This window comes from Mustelus asterias, chromosome 5 (genome assembly GCF_964213995.1).
Source record: "Mustelus asterias chromosome 5, sMusAst1.hap1.1, whole genome shotgun sequence".
Taxonomy (NCBI): Eukaryota; Metazoa; Chordata; class Chondrichthyes; order Carcharhiniformes; family Triakidae; genus Mustelus; species Mustelus asterias.
The window spans coordinates 63,046,412-63,063,488 of NC_135805.1; the positions used below are offsets into that span (position 1 = coordinate 63,046,412).

The window sequence follows — 17,077 nt, forward strand, 5'->3', positions numbered from 1 at the left end:
CTAACTTCAGTGATTCCAGAATTGTTGATACTCAAAACTATTGGATATTGCCATTACATCACACAATTTATCGGGTGACTTGATAAGTACCCATTGACTTTGCAATTGCAGGTATCTGATTAGCTAGTTAAACATGCGTATGGGCGGCACGGTAGCACAGTGGTTAGCACTGCTGCTTCACAGCTCCAGGGACCTGGGTTCGAATCCTGGCTTGGGTCACTGTCTGTGTGGAGTTTGTACATTCTCCCTGTGTCTGCGTGGGTTTCCTCCGGGTGCTCCGGTTTCCTCCCACAGTCCAAAGATGTGCGGGCTAGGTTGATTGGCCATTCTAAATTGCCCCTTAGTGTCCCGGGATGCATGGGTTAGTGGATAAATATGTAGGGATATGTGGATAGGGCCTGGGTGGGATTGTGGTTGGTGCAGACTTGATGGGCTGAATGGCCTCTTTCTGCACTGTAGGATTCTATGATCATGCAAGAATCCAATTGATTCCAAGTGGCTGCTTGTTGCATCCCTCAGGACTGTTCTGACGAGATCATGTTACACATCCAATGCTAATGTGGCTGTCCTGTATTGAAGACGCCCATTTCAAATTACAGTCATTCAGGCTACAGGATAGCTGAGCTGCCACCATTGTGAAATTGAGCAAAAGGATGCAAAGAGAAAGTCTCTTCCTGTTTGTGATTTTTATGTACCTTACAAATCCCCAGCTTTTATTATTATGTTTTGTTCCATTTATAAATCTGTTTTTTTCCCCAACTGTTGCACTATTTAGTGATTGTGGAAGCCATATTTATGATACAGGCTCCAACATTTTGAAATAAATATGGTGCTAAATGATGTTGATTTATTGTGATTCTCTGTGTTGGTTTGAACAAATAAAGTTTAAGTATTAGTCACAAGTAAGGCTCACATTAACACTGCAATGAAGTTACTGTGAAATTTCCCTAGTTGCCACACTTTGGCGCCTGTTCGGGTCAATGCACCTAACCAGCACGTCTTTCAGACTGGGAGGAAACTGGAGCACCCAGAGAAAACCCACGCAGACACGGGGAGAATGTGCAAACTCCACACAGACAGTGACCCAAGCTGGGAATCGAACCCAGGTCCCTGGCACTGTGAGGCAGCAGTGCTAATCACTGTGCCACTCCAGAATTATACAGATTGATGTCCAAATGTAATCCCAGGATTTTTATATCTTTTGTGTCATCATACTGGAAAGGAACCACAGTTCCAGTTAAGCACCTGGTCTGTTCTGGTTGAAGTCAAATACTGGGTTATCTAACAAATCCGTAATCATAGGTTATGTGAGTATCCGTGAGAGCCAGCCCCTGCTCTCTTGACTCCGCTCTCATTCAATTTTATTCCCTGCTCCTAATGCTAGATTATATTGTAAGCAGTTTCTTCTCCTCGGGGTACTGTGCCTCTCCTCAGTCCATCCTTGAACCATTCTGGTCTTTGCAAATTGCCACCCCATCTCCAAACTACCTTTCCTCTTCAAAGTCCTTGAAGGTGTTGTCTCCTCTCAGAATTTATGCCCATTTTACCTATAACTACATGTTTGAACCTCAAAGATCACCCCAGTTTTCACTCCTGCCACAGCACTGAAACTTATTCAAAGTCACAAGTTGCAATTCAGCCTTCTCCACTAGTCTGCTATCTTTGACCTGACTGACCACACCATCCTCCACCAACACCTCACCTCCGTTGTCCCTGTAGATGGGACTGTCCTTGCTTGGTTTCACTCTTACTGGGCACATGTGGAGGAGAAATAGAATAATTTGGGCAAAACTAGTACAATTTATTTGGATGATAATTTATTACATCTTTAAAGGATAAAAATATTAAGATTAATAAAAGAACTAATTTCCACATTTAGCAATTTTTTGGATGCAAGGAACAGAAACTAGGCACTTGAGCATCAGTAGCATCTCCCCAGGTCACAGAAGAAACCCTCTTTCTCTGAGCTACCTCCCCCACCTTTTCCTCATTCACTTTTTTCCCCTAATGTAATCATGCCAATAAAATGAAAAGTAGTCTGCTCCCCAAACAGACAGTCGTGAAAGAGTTGGTGTTGCAATCCTACCCATTCCCCTCCATCCTTTATGGATATCCCTGCAGAGTGTTTCTAAAGAAACTGTGGCACATCTCAGTGGTGCATTTCTTTCTCTACAGATCAGCACAGGCTGAAATGTGCTAAGAGTGTGTGAAGATAGCAACATCTATACGCATCATTGAGCCCTGAGTGAAAGGAGCTATGATTAAAAGTCAATGAAAGCCATAAATCTTGTCGGTTTTTGTTTTTGCATACAATAGCATTTATTTAGTAGTTCATGTTTAGGGGTTTTAGCATAGTGCAGTCTGCCAGCAACACATTAGTGCAGAGAGATTTTCAGTAGCTTTGTGCTGTAAACCTATTTGCTATAACAATGAAGGTTTATGGAAGTAGTCTTCAAAGCAGGTAAAGCAAGAACTTTTCCCCTTCATGCTTCTCTGTAAAAGAATAATGAAAGATAATTGACAAATCTTCAGTATTTAATGTTAATATTTAAACATATGAAAATAAATATTCAAACTTCCAGCATCCACAGTATCTTGTTTTTGCTTCAATATGTAAACTTTGTTAAGTAGTCACACCCAACAGAATTAAATGTTCTGCCAATTTCAGAAGAGAAAATAACATAGTCACGTTTTAATCACTAACTGAACACACCGCACAAAGACCAATTTATCCTTCCTTCCTGGGAAAGTGGTGCAGATTTGGGTAAGGCTTTTGTGAAGAAATATAACAAAGATGTACAAATGAATGTCACAGCAGTCCAAGCAATAGTTAAGCATTATCCTCGACACTGAGTAGCACTCAATTACACTAGCCATTGGGCCTTTGGAAAGTGTGCATGCCTGTGGCAATGTATTTCTGGAAGATATGTACTTGTGTTTGGAGGGATTACAATGCATTCATTGCAAATTCTGATTCAAGTCACGTAATTATGTTAGCAGCTTAGCAGTACGTGCTGTAAAACAAAGTTACTATCAGAAAGAATGAGGATATAGTTGAGAAAAAAATAAAATTGGAGCCACCAATGAGAAAAAAAGCTCATGCGCTTTGGGCGACCGATTCAATCAGTTGGGATTGGGCAGGGCAAAGCTTGCTCCCCATTTGATATTCTGAGGGTTGGGTCTCATGATTTGGCTTCATAATAGCAAAGGTGAATTGCTCAAACATTATGAGCATCTTTCTGGTTGGGGATGGACCAAAATCCATCAGTACCTCTGAAGAAGTGAAGGCAGGTATAAAAAGGAAGGGGGCAGGGGGCATCCAGGGGAATGAGAATGAAAGTGAGGCATCACAGGATCAACCTTAAGTGGTCAGAGGAATCATTAACACACCTTCTGATCCCACAAAAGTCATTTTTAAATGTGAAATTATCCCCTTTTGAACCTCCTGCACCTTTAAGAATTGCAGGATAGGTTGCTCAGCATCTATGATTACCAATAGTCAGAGCACATGCAGTAGTGCATACTATGAAAGATCAAAAAGATGTTTGAGCAACTCACCTTTGTTACAATGAAGCCTAATCATGAGACCCCACCCTCAGAATTAGTTTAGCCCATTTGTAATGAAAATGCCATTGGAAATCCAATAGCCAGCATCAGACTCCAATCCATGTATTGAAATAAATGGTTTCTGCTTGTTTTGAACAGGCGAGCTGGTCACACATTTCATTCATGTGTGGAGATTTAAGTTTCAGCTACACACTTGCATTCATGCATTCAGTTGGAGATTGAGTTGGGAGGACTTTGGTTAGCCAGTAGACATGAAACTTATTTTAAAAATTGCATCTGTGGTCACCCCGAGGGCAGTCGGCCAATGAAAGTTGTCTGCAACAAAGCTGATGAAACAGTAGGTCTTAACAAACAGTTATAAATTATCTATTCGTGTAGACTGAAATACGCAACTTTTACTGGTTTGTTTTGGATCAGTAACTCTCTCACCAAGTATCCATGATGATCTAGTTCATGAATAACCAGGTGTAGGAGAAGAATCACATTGTCTTTGTGCTTGCAGACAGTGAGTGGAACATTACTCCACAATCTACCCAATGATTACATTAAGCAATTTACTTGGCCTTTTGGCTAAGATCAATTGTTGGATCAAGCGCTAGATGGGGTGCAATGCCTTATCTTGTCAGATTGGATCATGATTGTCTCTCTTGTGGGGACCATGAATTGGATTCATAGAATCCCTGCAGTGCAGAAGAGGCAATTCAGCCCATCAGGTCTGCACCTACAGAGCATCTTACCCAAGCCGTCTCCCCTGCACTATCCCTATAACCCCACACATTTATCATGGCTAATCCGCTTAACCTACACATTTTTGGACACTATGGGGCAATTTAGCATGGTCAATCCACCTAACCTGTGCACCTTTGTGTGGGAGGAAACTCACACAGACACGGGCAAAATGTGCAAACTCCACACAGTCACCCAAAGCCGGAATTGAACCTGGGTCCCTGGAGCTGTGAGGCAGCAGTGCTAACCACTGTGCTACTGTGCATTCAATTTGAATTTGATTTTTAGAGCAAGCAAGGAGTGGATTCAGGTCTGCCCGGTCCACTCTGAGCTCTGGCTTTACAACTTTAACAATGGAGTAAAAAAATTTAATTAAAAAATACATTTAGTGCAGGTCAGTTATAGTGCAGGACTGTCAGGTCAGCTCCCATTCCCAAGCAGGGCAGTATGAGAGGTAGTGTTCTGTTCTATTAGTTTCCCAGGTGAACAAAAAGGTAGAAAGTTTTTTTTGCATTTTACTTCTGCTGGCCAGCATGAACTTCCACTGGGTTTTCACCAAATCTGCAACCAAGAACTTGAGGTGTGTGACCGAAGCAAGATTGATTTTCCCAACCTGCCCTTTGCATCAGCTTACAGTGGCATGGCTGTGATTTTTAACAAAAACTGCCAGGAATGAAACCAGGGGCTTGAGTCATAGTCTGTCACTGGACAACACAGAGAGATGCAATGTAAGGTGCAGCGATACTGAACCACCCCTCCATAAAAACATCTTTCCCTCAAATGCATCATTATACGTAACAGTGATACTCACATGGTTTCCAGCTTATGATCTGGCGGGCCTTGCAACATTCTGTTCTCATTGTAGTGCTTCAATGCTTGCTGTGCCAGCATTTCCGAGAACTTAGCATCCTCCCAGTTGTTCTGTCCTGGAACCATGAAGGTCAATGGAGGCGAATCAAAGATCTGGACTGTAACAGTTGTAGCCGAATCTTTGGATGGACCGTCGTTTGCAGATCTGGACATTATCTGGAGAAGTGTGGGGATAAATGACGTAAGTCAATTCAGTTGTGTTTGAGCCAACAGAATAGAAATGCAGTCTCCTGCCTCAAACAATAACACAGTTAGAAGTCTCACAACACCAGGTTAAAGTCCAACAGGTTTATTTGGTAGCAAATACCATAAGCTTTCGGGGCGCTGCTCCTTCGTCAGATGGAGTGGAAATGTGCTCTCAAACAGTGCACAGACACAGAAATCAAGTTACAGAATACTAATTAGAATGCGATCACGGGCATTCAGCCTTGGATCTTCAGGTAAGCGTTCTCCAAGGTGGCCTTCACGACACACGACAGCGCAGAGTCGCTGAGCAGAAACTGATAGTCAAGTTCCGCACACACGAGGACGGCCTAAACCGGGATGTTGGATTTATGTCACATTATCAGTAACCCCCACAGCTTGCCCCCTGGACTTGCAGAATCTCACTAGCTGTTCTGTCTGGAGACAATACACATCTCTTTAACCTGTGTTTAAAATGCTCCCTCCACCCACATTGTCTGTACCTTTAAGACCTGGCTGGCTGTCGGGATTTGCATTCTAATTAGTATTCTGTAACTTGACTTCTGTGTCTGTGCACTGTTTGAGAGCACATTTCCACTCCATCTGACGAAGGAGCAGCGCTCCGGAAGCTTATGGTATTTGCTACCAAATAAACCTGTTGGACTTTAACCTGGTGTTGTGAGACTTCTTACTGTGTTCACCCCAGTCCAACGCCGGCATCTCCACATCAAACAATAACAGCCAGGAAAGGCTAGCTGAGCCCAATTACAGTCATCTTAACTGGTATAATTTTCCATCTTACTTAATTCTTCCATTGATTTCTGCTTATTGCTTTACACGTATCTTGCATACATTTCCTTAGTTCAGTATGAAGGAATTAAAATGTCTCTGGGGGGCCAAAGTGGGATGAGGGGGACCTCCAGGTTCCCACAGACAGCAAGGACCAGTTTAGGTGCCTGGAGGTCGCATCCAGCAGGCCAGGGCTTGACAAGGTTCTCCCTGCATGGATGCAGCCCTGTAGAGTGGTGGTTTTTGCCTGCAAGATTTAAAACAGTTGGATGGGGGGTATTTGTTATCTATTGCAGCCCGGTGACCCCTCAGGCTCCAATTGCCTGCTTACCATTTTTAATAGGACAGCCAATTAAAGGCATGCTGCTGTAAAAACAACAATGAGTTGTTGCTTTCCCCTTGGCTGTGGGTTTGGGACCCAGTAACAGTCACGACTTCTGTTTCCCAACACTGAGGTAAAATCCTGCCCCAGAACACATCAGCCACTTCTCTTTTTCCAGAGTGGCAGCCTTCATCTAAATGAAGGTTTTAACTTGGAGTTTCAAAGAAAAAATGAATGCAGCAATAAACATGGATATAATAGGCACAGAAAGGAGGTAAGGACAATTTCTTGCATCCATGCCCATTAGCAAATAATTCTAGATCATTTGGTTCTTCAACATTATTGTGCATGAATTTTATTGAGATGCAAATCAATTCCCAGCCTGCAACCATGTTAACATACAGGAATTTCCTTTGTGACTGGACTGGGTTTGTAACGCATGGCACAAACATTGACATAAAACACAAAAGGGATTGTCTTAAAATCAGTGACCACCTACTCCAATGAATCAATGAACTACCTGGTATGATAACGAAATTCTAAATGAAATGATTTCTATCAGAGCATTTGATCTTTGCTCTTCCCTCTGTGACTGGATCCTGAACTTCCTAACCCACAGACCACAATCAGTAAGGATAGGCAACAACACCTCCTCCACAATCACCCTCAACACCGGTGAAGTGGGGAAAAACATAAAGATGGATACCTCACACATAAAATGGCTGCCTGGCACATAAAAAGGTTACCTGGGAAAGAGATATTAAGCAGGCACTGAATTGTAGCGCAGACAGCTACTTGACATTAAAACATGCAGAACAGACAGTTATTTACATGCAGGGAACAAATACTGCAGGAAGCCAGGGCTTGAGGCACTTTTAAGATAAGGACAGACCCAGGACAATAGGGTCTGATAAAGAGATTAGCCACAAATGGGAACGGGAATACATAAATGCAGGAAAACCAATTACTGTATGTATAGACAGAAACTAAGTCATTGATAGATCACTGAAAGAGGAAATGTATCCATTCTATGAAACAATGCGATGTTAAAAACCAATGTCTGTATATGTCTGGCTGTAACGATGTGTTAAACTATCGATCCTACTCAACTGTAACGATGTGTTAAATGGCTAATGTCCGGACTATCCACTGTCTGAAAAGTATAAAAATGAACCACTCCTATTGTATCATTGGGAGAAGGTAGCTGCCTAAAGTACTGCGGAGTGCCAGTGCCTTTTCTCCACGAAGCTTCGTTAAATAAAACTGTATTGTTGAACCTCCAGTCTGACTCCGGTGGCAATTTTCCCACAACACCGGTGCCCCACAAGGCTGTGTTCTCAGCCCCCTACTATGCACCTTATACACGTATGACTGTGTGGCCAAATTTCCCTCCAACTCGATTTTCAAGTTTGCTGACGACACCACCGTAGTGGGTTGGATTTCAATCAATGACGAGACAGAGTACAGGAATGAGATAGAAAATCTGGTGAACTGGTGCAGTGACAATAATCTCTCCCTCAATGTCAACAAAATGAAGGAGATTGTCATCGACTTCAAGAAGCGTAAAGGAGAACATACCCCTGTCTACATCAACGGGGATGAAGTAGAAAGTGTCGAGAGCTTCAAGTTTTTAGGTGTCCAGATCACCAACAACCTGCCCTGGTCCCCCCATGCTGACACTATAGTTAAGAAAGCCCAACAACGCCTCTACTTTCTCAGAAGACTAAGGAAATTTGGCATGTCAGCTACGATTCTCACCAACCTTTACAGATGCACCATAGAAAGCACTCTTTCTGGTTGTATCACAGCTTGGTATGGCTCCTGCTCTGCCCAAGACCAGAAGAAACTAAGAAAGGTTGTGAATGTAGCCCAATCCATCACGCAAACCAGCCTCCCATCCATTGACTCTGTCTACACTTCCCGTTGCCTCGGCAAAGCAGCCAGCATAACTAAGGACCCCACGCATCCCGAACATTTTCTCTTCCACTTTCTTCCGTCAGGAAAAAGATACAAAAGTCTGAGGTCACGGACCAACTGACTCAAGAACAGCTTCTTCCCTGCTGCTGTCAGACCTTTGAATGGACTTACCTCGCATTAAGTTGATCTTTCTCTACACCCTGGCTATGACTATAACACTACATTCTGCACTCTCTCCTTTCCTTCTCTATGAACGGTATGTTCTGTCTGTACAGCGCGAACAAAACAATACCTTTCACTGTGTGCTAATACATGTGGCAATCATAAATCAAATCAAATCAAATCTTAGTACACTCGGAGTTAGGAGGTGCAAAGTCAACCAAGACTTGCACTGCTGTTTGCTGTTCATTGATCTCTGCTGGTTAATGTACATCCATGGGTGAGGTTTGTCTGTGCTGCCACCCTTCATAAAGTGGGCTTTAATTGACCTTTCACAGAATGATCACTTGAATGAAGTAGCAGAGGGCTACAACTGCCTGTGGTGTGGAATGTAACCCCCATGTTCATCAATGCCTCCAGCAGAATTCAGAAAAAAAAACTGAGATTAGTGAAATTAAAATCACAAAGTTGTTATTAACCTGTTTATCTGCCCCAATTTCAAAATTTTGTTGAATGCTTTCTTTCCTTTGAAAACAAACCTCAGAATATATTTTAATAAAAACGTCAATAAAAACAAAGGTCCTGAAATGCTCAAGGTTCTTTTCTGTGGTGAGTAACTCACCCCCTGACTCCTCAAAGCCTATCCACTATCTACAAGGCACAAGTCAGGAGTGTAATGGAATACTCTCCATTTGCCTGGATATGTGCAGCTCCAACAGCACTCAGCACTCAACAACACCATCCAAGACAAAGCAGCTCACTTGACTGGCATCCCATCCACCACCTTCAACCTTCATTCCCTCCACCGACGCACATCTCACCTGAGGCAGTACCTTCCAAACCTGCGACCTCTACCATCTAGGACAAGGGTAGCTTCTCTTCTTCTTAGGCAATCCCTCGGAGTCAATGATGACTTGCTTCCACACTAAACATGAGTTCTCAGGGATTGAGGACTCAATGCGCAACCTAGTCTCTGTCAGGGGTGGGGCAGACAGTGGAGTAGGTGGGGTGGGGTGCCTGGGTTGCCACACGCTCCCTTCAATGTCAACATGTGACTTCAGCTGGTTCTTGGCTATGAAACTCAAGGTGTTCAGCTCCTTCCCGGAGATTTTCCTCTATTTCAGATGGTCTTGGACCAGGGGATTTCCAGGTGTCAGTAGGGATGCTATATTTTTTCAAGGAAGTTTTGAGGGTGTCATTGAAGCATGTTTTCTGCCTCCCTGGGGCTCACTTGCTATATCAAAGCTCTGAGTAGAGTGCTTGTTTTGGGAGTCTTGTGTCAGGCATGCGGGCAACGTGACCTGCCCAGTGGTGCTGATCAGTGCCAGGACCCGGGTTCGATTTACGGCTTGGGTCACTGTCTGTGTAGAGTTTGCACGTTCTCTCCGTGTCTGCGTGGGTTTCCTCCGGGTGCTCCGGTTTCCTCGCACAGTCCAAAGATGTGCTGATTAGGTGGATTGGCCATGCTAAATTGCCCCTTGTCAGGGGGATTAGCTAGGGTAAATGCATGGGGGTATGAGGATAGGGCCTGGGTGGGATTGTGGTTGGTGCAGACTCGATGGGCCGAATGGCCTCCTTCTGCACTGTAGATTTCTATGATTCTATAAACATGGTCAGGGCTTCAATGCTGGGAATGTTGGCCTGAGCATGAACACAAGATCTTGCAGGATCTTGCAGAGGCAGCGCTGGTGGTACTTCTCCAGAGTTTTGAGGTGCCTGCTGTAAATAATCCATGTCTCTGAGCCAATTAGAAGGGTGAGTATTACTACTGCTCTGCAAACCATGAGCTTTGCTCCAGGTCTGAGGTACAGGTCTTCAAAGAGTCTTTCCCTCAGGTAACCAAAGGCTACGTGGGCTCACTGAAGGCATTGTTAAATCTCACTGTCTGCCCATGTTGACAGTCGGCTCCCAAGGTATGGAATGTGGTCCATGTTCTTTGGGTATATTCTTTCTCAAGTAAGCAGACCAAAACTGTACACCATATGACAATAAGACACAGGAGCAGAATTAGGCCACTCGGCCCATCGAGTCTGCTCCACCATTCAATCATGGCTGATATTTTTCTCATCCCCATTCTCCTGCCTTTTCCCCATAACCCCTGATCCCCTTATTAATCAAGAACCTATCTATCTCTGTCTTAAAGACACTCAATGACCTGGCCTCCACAGTCCTCTGTGGCAAAGAGTTCCACAGATTCACCACCCTTGGCTGAAGAAATTCCTCTCATCTCTGTTTTAAAGGATCACCCCTTTAGTCTGAAGTTGTACCTTCTGGTTCTCATTTTTCCTACTAGTGGAAACATCCTCTCCACATCCACTCTATCCAGGCCTCGCAGTATCCTGTAAATTTAAATAAGATCCCCCCTCATCCTTCCAAACTCCAATGGGTGCAGACCCAGAGTTCTCAGCCATTCCTCATACGACAAACTCTTCATTCCAGGGATCATTCTTGTGAACCTCCTCTAGACCCTTTCCAAGGCCAGCACATCCTTTCGTAGGTATGGGGCCCAAAACTGCTCACAATATTCCAAATGGGGTCTGACCAGAGCCTTATACAGCCTCAGAAGTACATCCCTGCTCTTGTATTCTAGCCCTCTTGACATGAATGCTAACATTGCATTTGCCTTCCTAACTGCTGACCGAACCTGCACGTTAACCTTAAGAGAATCTTGAACAAGGACTCCCAAGTCCCTTTCTGATTTCCTAACCATTTTCCCATTTAGAAAATAGTCTATGCCTCCATTCCTCCTTCCAAAGTGCATAACCTCACACTTTTCCATATTGTATTCCATCTGCCACTTCTTTCCCCATCTCCTAACCTGTCCTAGTCCTCTGCAGCCCCCCTGCTTCCTCAATACTGCCGGTCCCTCTTTGTATCAGATGATATCCTTGTATCATCTGCCAACTTAGCAACAGTGCCTTTAGTTCCTTCTTCCAAATTGTTAATGTATATTGTGAAAAGTTGTGGTCCCAGCACCGACCACTGAGGCACACCACTAGTACCAGCTGCCATCTTGAAAAAGACCCCTTTATCCCCACTCTCTGCCTTCTGCCAGTCAGCCAATCCTCTATCCATGCCAGGGCCTTAACACCATGAACTCTTAACTTATTTAACAGTCTCCTATGCGGCATCTTGTCAAAGGCCTTTGACACAGTACTCCAGGTATGGCCTCACCAGCACCTCATACAGCTGCAACATAACCTCCCTGTTTTTAAACTCCATCCCTCTAGCAATGAAGGCCAAAATTCCATGTCTTCTTAATTACCTGCTGCACCAGTATACCAACCGTTTGCAATTCCTAACTACTCTCTCTAATGGGGGGAGTGCAGAACAAGGGGGCATAACCTCAATATTAGATCTAGGTGAAGAAAGCACTTCTTCACTCAAACAGTACTGAAAATCTGGAACATTTACTCCAAAGGGGTGTTGCCACTAGGTCAATTGAAAACATCAAAATTAAGATTTATCAATTTTGTTACATAATGGAATTAAAGGATATAGAACCTAGGCAGGTAAGTGAAGCGAAAATGAATGGCTCTTGTGCCTAGAAATTTGTTTAAATGCCTTAATTTAATATCTATTGGTGTTCGGTATTACAACTCTCATGTAACACAGACATAGCACACTGGTGAAGGCTAGGGAAGTATGACGGCAGTTGTTAAAAAACAAGAACAACAGACTGGAGGAGTGAAAGATTAGGAGAGTATTTGGCACAGTGAGTTGACTGATAGGTAGTTGTAATGTTTGCTTCCTGTGCCTCTGCGAAGAGTTTTCAAGTGGAGAATCAGGGCATTACAATGAAGTTATAAATAATATTCCATTTCAACATTCAGACCCTCCTGGATGTGATGAAATGAATGAGGGAAAGACCATTTAACCTCTTAATTAATAGCTGCTATCTAATCTTTCCCTATTGTCATTAGAGCTATAATCTGTGCCATTGTGAAGGTGTAGACTTGTATCAAGTGATGTCTGAGAGGGTGGGCTGTTGCAGATTACAATGAAGCTCCCACACACTGCATTCCTTCTTGCAACACTGAGAAAGTTTCAATGATGGTTCTGCAAATAGTATCTGCAGGTGGCAGAATAACAGCCGCCATTTTCCCCCCCATTTTCCAAAATGCCTACTTATCTCTGAGGAAGTAGTGTTGGACTAAGCAAGCATGATGTGTGACTTGAATGGCAACTTGAGGGTGGTGGTATTCTCAAGCATTTTCTATCCTTCTTCTTCGTTAAATTCACAAGTTTGGGGGACATTGTCAGCCTTGGTGACATGCTGCAGTGCAGATGGTACATACTGCTGCCATTAAGCACTGGTGGTGGATGGAGTGAATATAGTATATCAGATACCTCTGAAACAAGTAATTGAGGGAAATGGGTATAGTGTGGGAAGGTGGAATTAAAGTAGATGATCATCCGTGATCTTATTGAATAGTGGAGCAGACTTGATAGGCAAAATGGCCTGGTCTTGTTCCCATTTCTCATGTTTAAATATATTTAGAATTGCACTCATTCCAGCCAAGTTGAAGAGTATTTCGTCGCACACCTGACTTGTGCCTTGTCTGTCACACACCAAGTGTTTTTTTTGTAGAACATCCGGAATACCTTCTCTTATAGTCATAATATTTATGTGGTTGGTTCACTTAAGTTTTAGCTCAATGATTACTCCTTCAGGATGTTGATGAGGTGACATTCAACAATGATAATGTTGTTGAAAATCAAGGGGAGGTGGTTAGACTTTCTCTTGTTGGAGTTGGTCATTACCTAGTATTTATATGGCCTGAATGTTACTTCCCACGTATCAGCCCAAGCCTTAATTTTGTCCAGGCCTTGCTACATGCAAATACAGAAGACTTCATTATCTGATAAATTATGAATGGTACTGGACACTGTGCAGTCATCAGTTGACATCCCACCTTTGACCTTATAATGGAGGGCAAGTCATTAATGGAGCAGATGAACCTGGTTGGGCCTTGGACAGAAGTTTTCTTTTTTGGCTCTGAGCCACATTATTTGGTTCCTCAGCACCTGTTTTGCTATTAGGGATCAGAAAAATTATACTGATGTTTCAAGCATGTTGTTCTTTGTTGATATACAACTTTTTTTTTGGTCTTTGAGCTTTGAAAGGTTGGATACCCCTGTCATACGTATCTGCCCTACAAACTCACAGCTTTAACGTGAAACGATCCATCGGGGCTCTGTGTGTAATTTGCCAGTTTAGACACCCATCCAAACTGTTTGTTCAGCATCTCTAACTCCCTGGTGCTGTTTTCCATCTTATGCTGAAACTCTTTCATTAGATTATCGTATTTCTTTGTAAAATGCTCTGCCATTGACAAAGCCTCTTCAAACGCCTTTCGTAAAGGTTTGTGATCCACATCAAAACACTCTGAAATGAAGAGGAGAAAAACAAATGAGTCATAGAAAAATCCTAATCATTAAAATAACGTCATGTGGCTTATTATTAATAGATGGGTGACTGTTCACAATTCTACTTTGTTAATATCCAATTTGGAAACTAGCAGAGTGAAGGAACTGTCTGGGTAAATGTCTGACGAAAAGGTCCCCCTCTATAATAAGCAACTTTTGTTGTTCCAAATCTCGTGATTCTATGGCTTGAATTATCTTTCAAAGAAATTGCTAAATATTTCCCTGCTTTCCGATTACACTGTTTTACAATAGGATGGGTCAGAATTGCTTCTGCAGTTTTTTAAAATGTTTTGTTCAGTTAAAGCAAGGAAAATCACAGTGCAGGGCAGAATTTTCTTTTATAATAATTTATTTTCTACCCATTTATATTGCTTTTTCTAGTTTCAATGTATTCATTTTGATCTAACTTGCTTCTTTCTTAACCATTGCAACACCTAACTCTGACAGCAGAACTCTTTATCCTCTTCTCTATCTCATACTTACCTACATTAAATACAATAATGCTATTCACTTCAACAGCTTCCTTATGCTTTAAACATTCAAGTTTTCTTTATTTATGTTCTAACACATTACTTCCAAGTTCATCCATATATATGCGAGGATAATACCTTTGATTGGAAATGAATTCTCCATAATGCATTTATGAGTTAAAAAATTTTGATATAGCACCCTGGACCCTGGATATTTACATATAACAGGCAAATGGACACAGTGAGTTCTCACAAACTGCAATGAGAAAATGGTGCAGCTAATCTGTACGAGTTGATGGATAAATGCTGGATGGGCTACTGGCTGAGCTCCCCTGCTCTTCTCTGAATTATATTATTAAACCATTTACATGCATCTGAGCAGGCAGTTTAGTCACACTTCTGTGATACTAAACTCTCAAAGGTGGCACCTCCAGTACACCATCACGATCCGTAACGTAAGAGACAGGGAATCCCGGAAAATTCCTTGATGACATGGTGTTAAATTGCCCACTGCATGGAAGGCCCAAATGGTGGTGCATTTCCTGGTACGGTTATTGACATAGGCACCAGGATCAGCAAAATCCTCCTTACTAACGTCTGGGGTCTGTGGTGGACCTCAGTTGTGCCTTTGTCCTATATGGACCACCGTTGTGTGTGTTTGTCATACCTGGACACATCCCCTTCCAGTTTGGTTCCTCCCCTCAGCACCTAGTATAAAGGTGGCTGTCTCCTCCCCCTTGTTCAGTCCAGGTCGGTTACTTGTTGGGATCTGCTCCTGATTCTGTTGTGAATAAAAGCCTACACTTATATTGGCATATCGGTAGTCTTTCGCCTTATTGATAGCGCATCAGGGTCTTGTGCCAAAATTGGGAGAGCTGTCCCACAGACTAGTCAGGGAACAGCCTGACATAGTCATACTCATGCCTCACAGAAACTGTAGGTTATGCTCATGTAGTTCAATCTCATTTCCCTGCACTTTCATCTAATATAATATAGTGCAGGAAGCTTGTGGCATTTAACATCAGACGTCATCTGAATTATTTTTTTTCTATTGTATTACCACAGAACAGGTCCATAAATAAATACCAAAATAATAAATGGCTGACTGTAGGATACTAATGCTATGTGGCTTGCAGCTACTGCTCTAGAAATAATTCCTCCTCAGAGCAGAGTTTACAGATTTGTTGTAAGGCATGGACTCCTGGGCTGAGAAAGAAAAGGTCCATGATGTTCTATGTAATTATCACCCCACATCGCATCACATTCAGGCTTCTGACTCAGATACATGAAAGATTTGAAATATAGCTTTGTGTTATTTTTATGATTTTGATATTTACCAAGGATCTTCAATTCTAAAGTGAATTTCTTTCCTCCCACAACTTAAAATGTATGGATGTGCTTAATTGGTTGAAATGCAATCAGCAGCTATTACATGGACATAAATAGACAAGGAGAGCTGTTAATAATTTAGCAGATATACAATTCTGGTCAGAGCAATTTTCTTTCCCTTCATCTCCACCTATTTTGTGGCGCAGAGGCCACCACCCTGACAATTCCTCAATATTGCACAAGAAGAGTTTCATTTAAGGTATTACAAAATAATTTTAATGAGAAAGGAAAGAACTTGCATTGATGTAGCAATACATAATGATTAAATAATTTGTTTACAAGAAGTTGAAAGTTATGACGGGTAGGTCGTGCCTTACGAGCCTGGTTGAGTTCTTTGAAAATGTGACCAAGCACATTGACGAAGGAAGAGCGGTGGATGTGGTCTATATGGACTTCAGCAAAGCGTTCGATAAGGTCCCCCATGCAAGACTTCTTGAGAAAGTGAGAGGGCATGGGATCCAAGGGGCTGTTGCCTTGTGGATCCAGAACTGGCTTGCCTGCAGAAGGCAGAGAGTGGCTGTGGAGGGGTCTTTCTCTGCATGGAGGTCAGTGACCAGTGGAGTGCCCCAGGGATCTGTTCTGGGACCCTTGCTGTTTGTCATTTTCATAAATGACCTGGATGAGGAAGTGGAGGGATGGGTTGGTAAGTTTGCTGACGACACCAAGGTAGGTGGTGTTGTGGATAGTTTGGAGGGATGTCAGAAGTTGCAGCGAGACATAGATAGAATGCAAGACTGGGCGGAGAAGTGGCAGATGGACTTCAACCCGGATAAGTGTGTAGTGATCCATTTTGGCAGATCCAATGGGATGAAGCAGCAGTATAAAATGAAGGGTACCATTCTTAGCAGTGTAGAGGATCAGAAGGACCTTGGGGTCCGGGTCCATAGGACTCTTAAATCGGCCTCGCAGGTGGAGGATGCGGTCAAGAAGGCGTATGGCGTACTAGCCTTCATTAATCGAGGGATTGAGTTTAGGAGTCGGGAGATAATGCTGCAGCTTTATAGGACCCTGGTTAGACCCCACTTGGAGTACTGCGCGCAGTTCTGGTCACCTCATTACAGGAAAGATGTTGAAGCCATTGAAAGGGTGCAGAGGAGATTTACAAGGATGTTGCCTGGATTGGGGGGCATGCCTTATGAGGATAGGTTGAGGGAGCTTGGTCTCTTCTCCCTGGAGAGACGAAGGATGAGAGGTGACCTGATAGAGGTTTACAAGATGTTGAGGGGTCTGGATAGGGTGGACTCTCAGAGGCTAT

At 43.0% G+C, this 17,077-nt stretch overlaps 1 protein-coding gene across 1 annotated transcript in view; it reads right to left on the reverse strand.

Annotated features, from left to right (window-relative positions):
• Positions 1 to 1,807: 1,807 nt before the first annotated feature.
• The window catches only part of clu (clusterin), a 57,292-nt gene continuing 42,022 nt past the window's right edge, over positions 1,808 to 17,077 (reverse strand). Inside the window, exons 7-9 of the mRNA XM_078212669.1 lie at positions 13,702 to 13,922; positions 5,105 to 5,319; positions 1,808 to 2,493 (exon numbers count right to left, since the gene is read on the reverse strand). Of these exons, the coding sequence (XP_078068795.1) occupies positions 2,484 to 2,493; positions 5,105 to 5,319; positions 13,702 to 13,922 (446 nt within the window). The 3' untranslated portion in view covers positions 1,808 to 2,483. The remainder of the gene's footprint in view (positions 2,494 to 5,104; positions 5,320 to 13,701; positions 13,923 to 17,077) is intronic.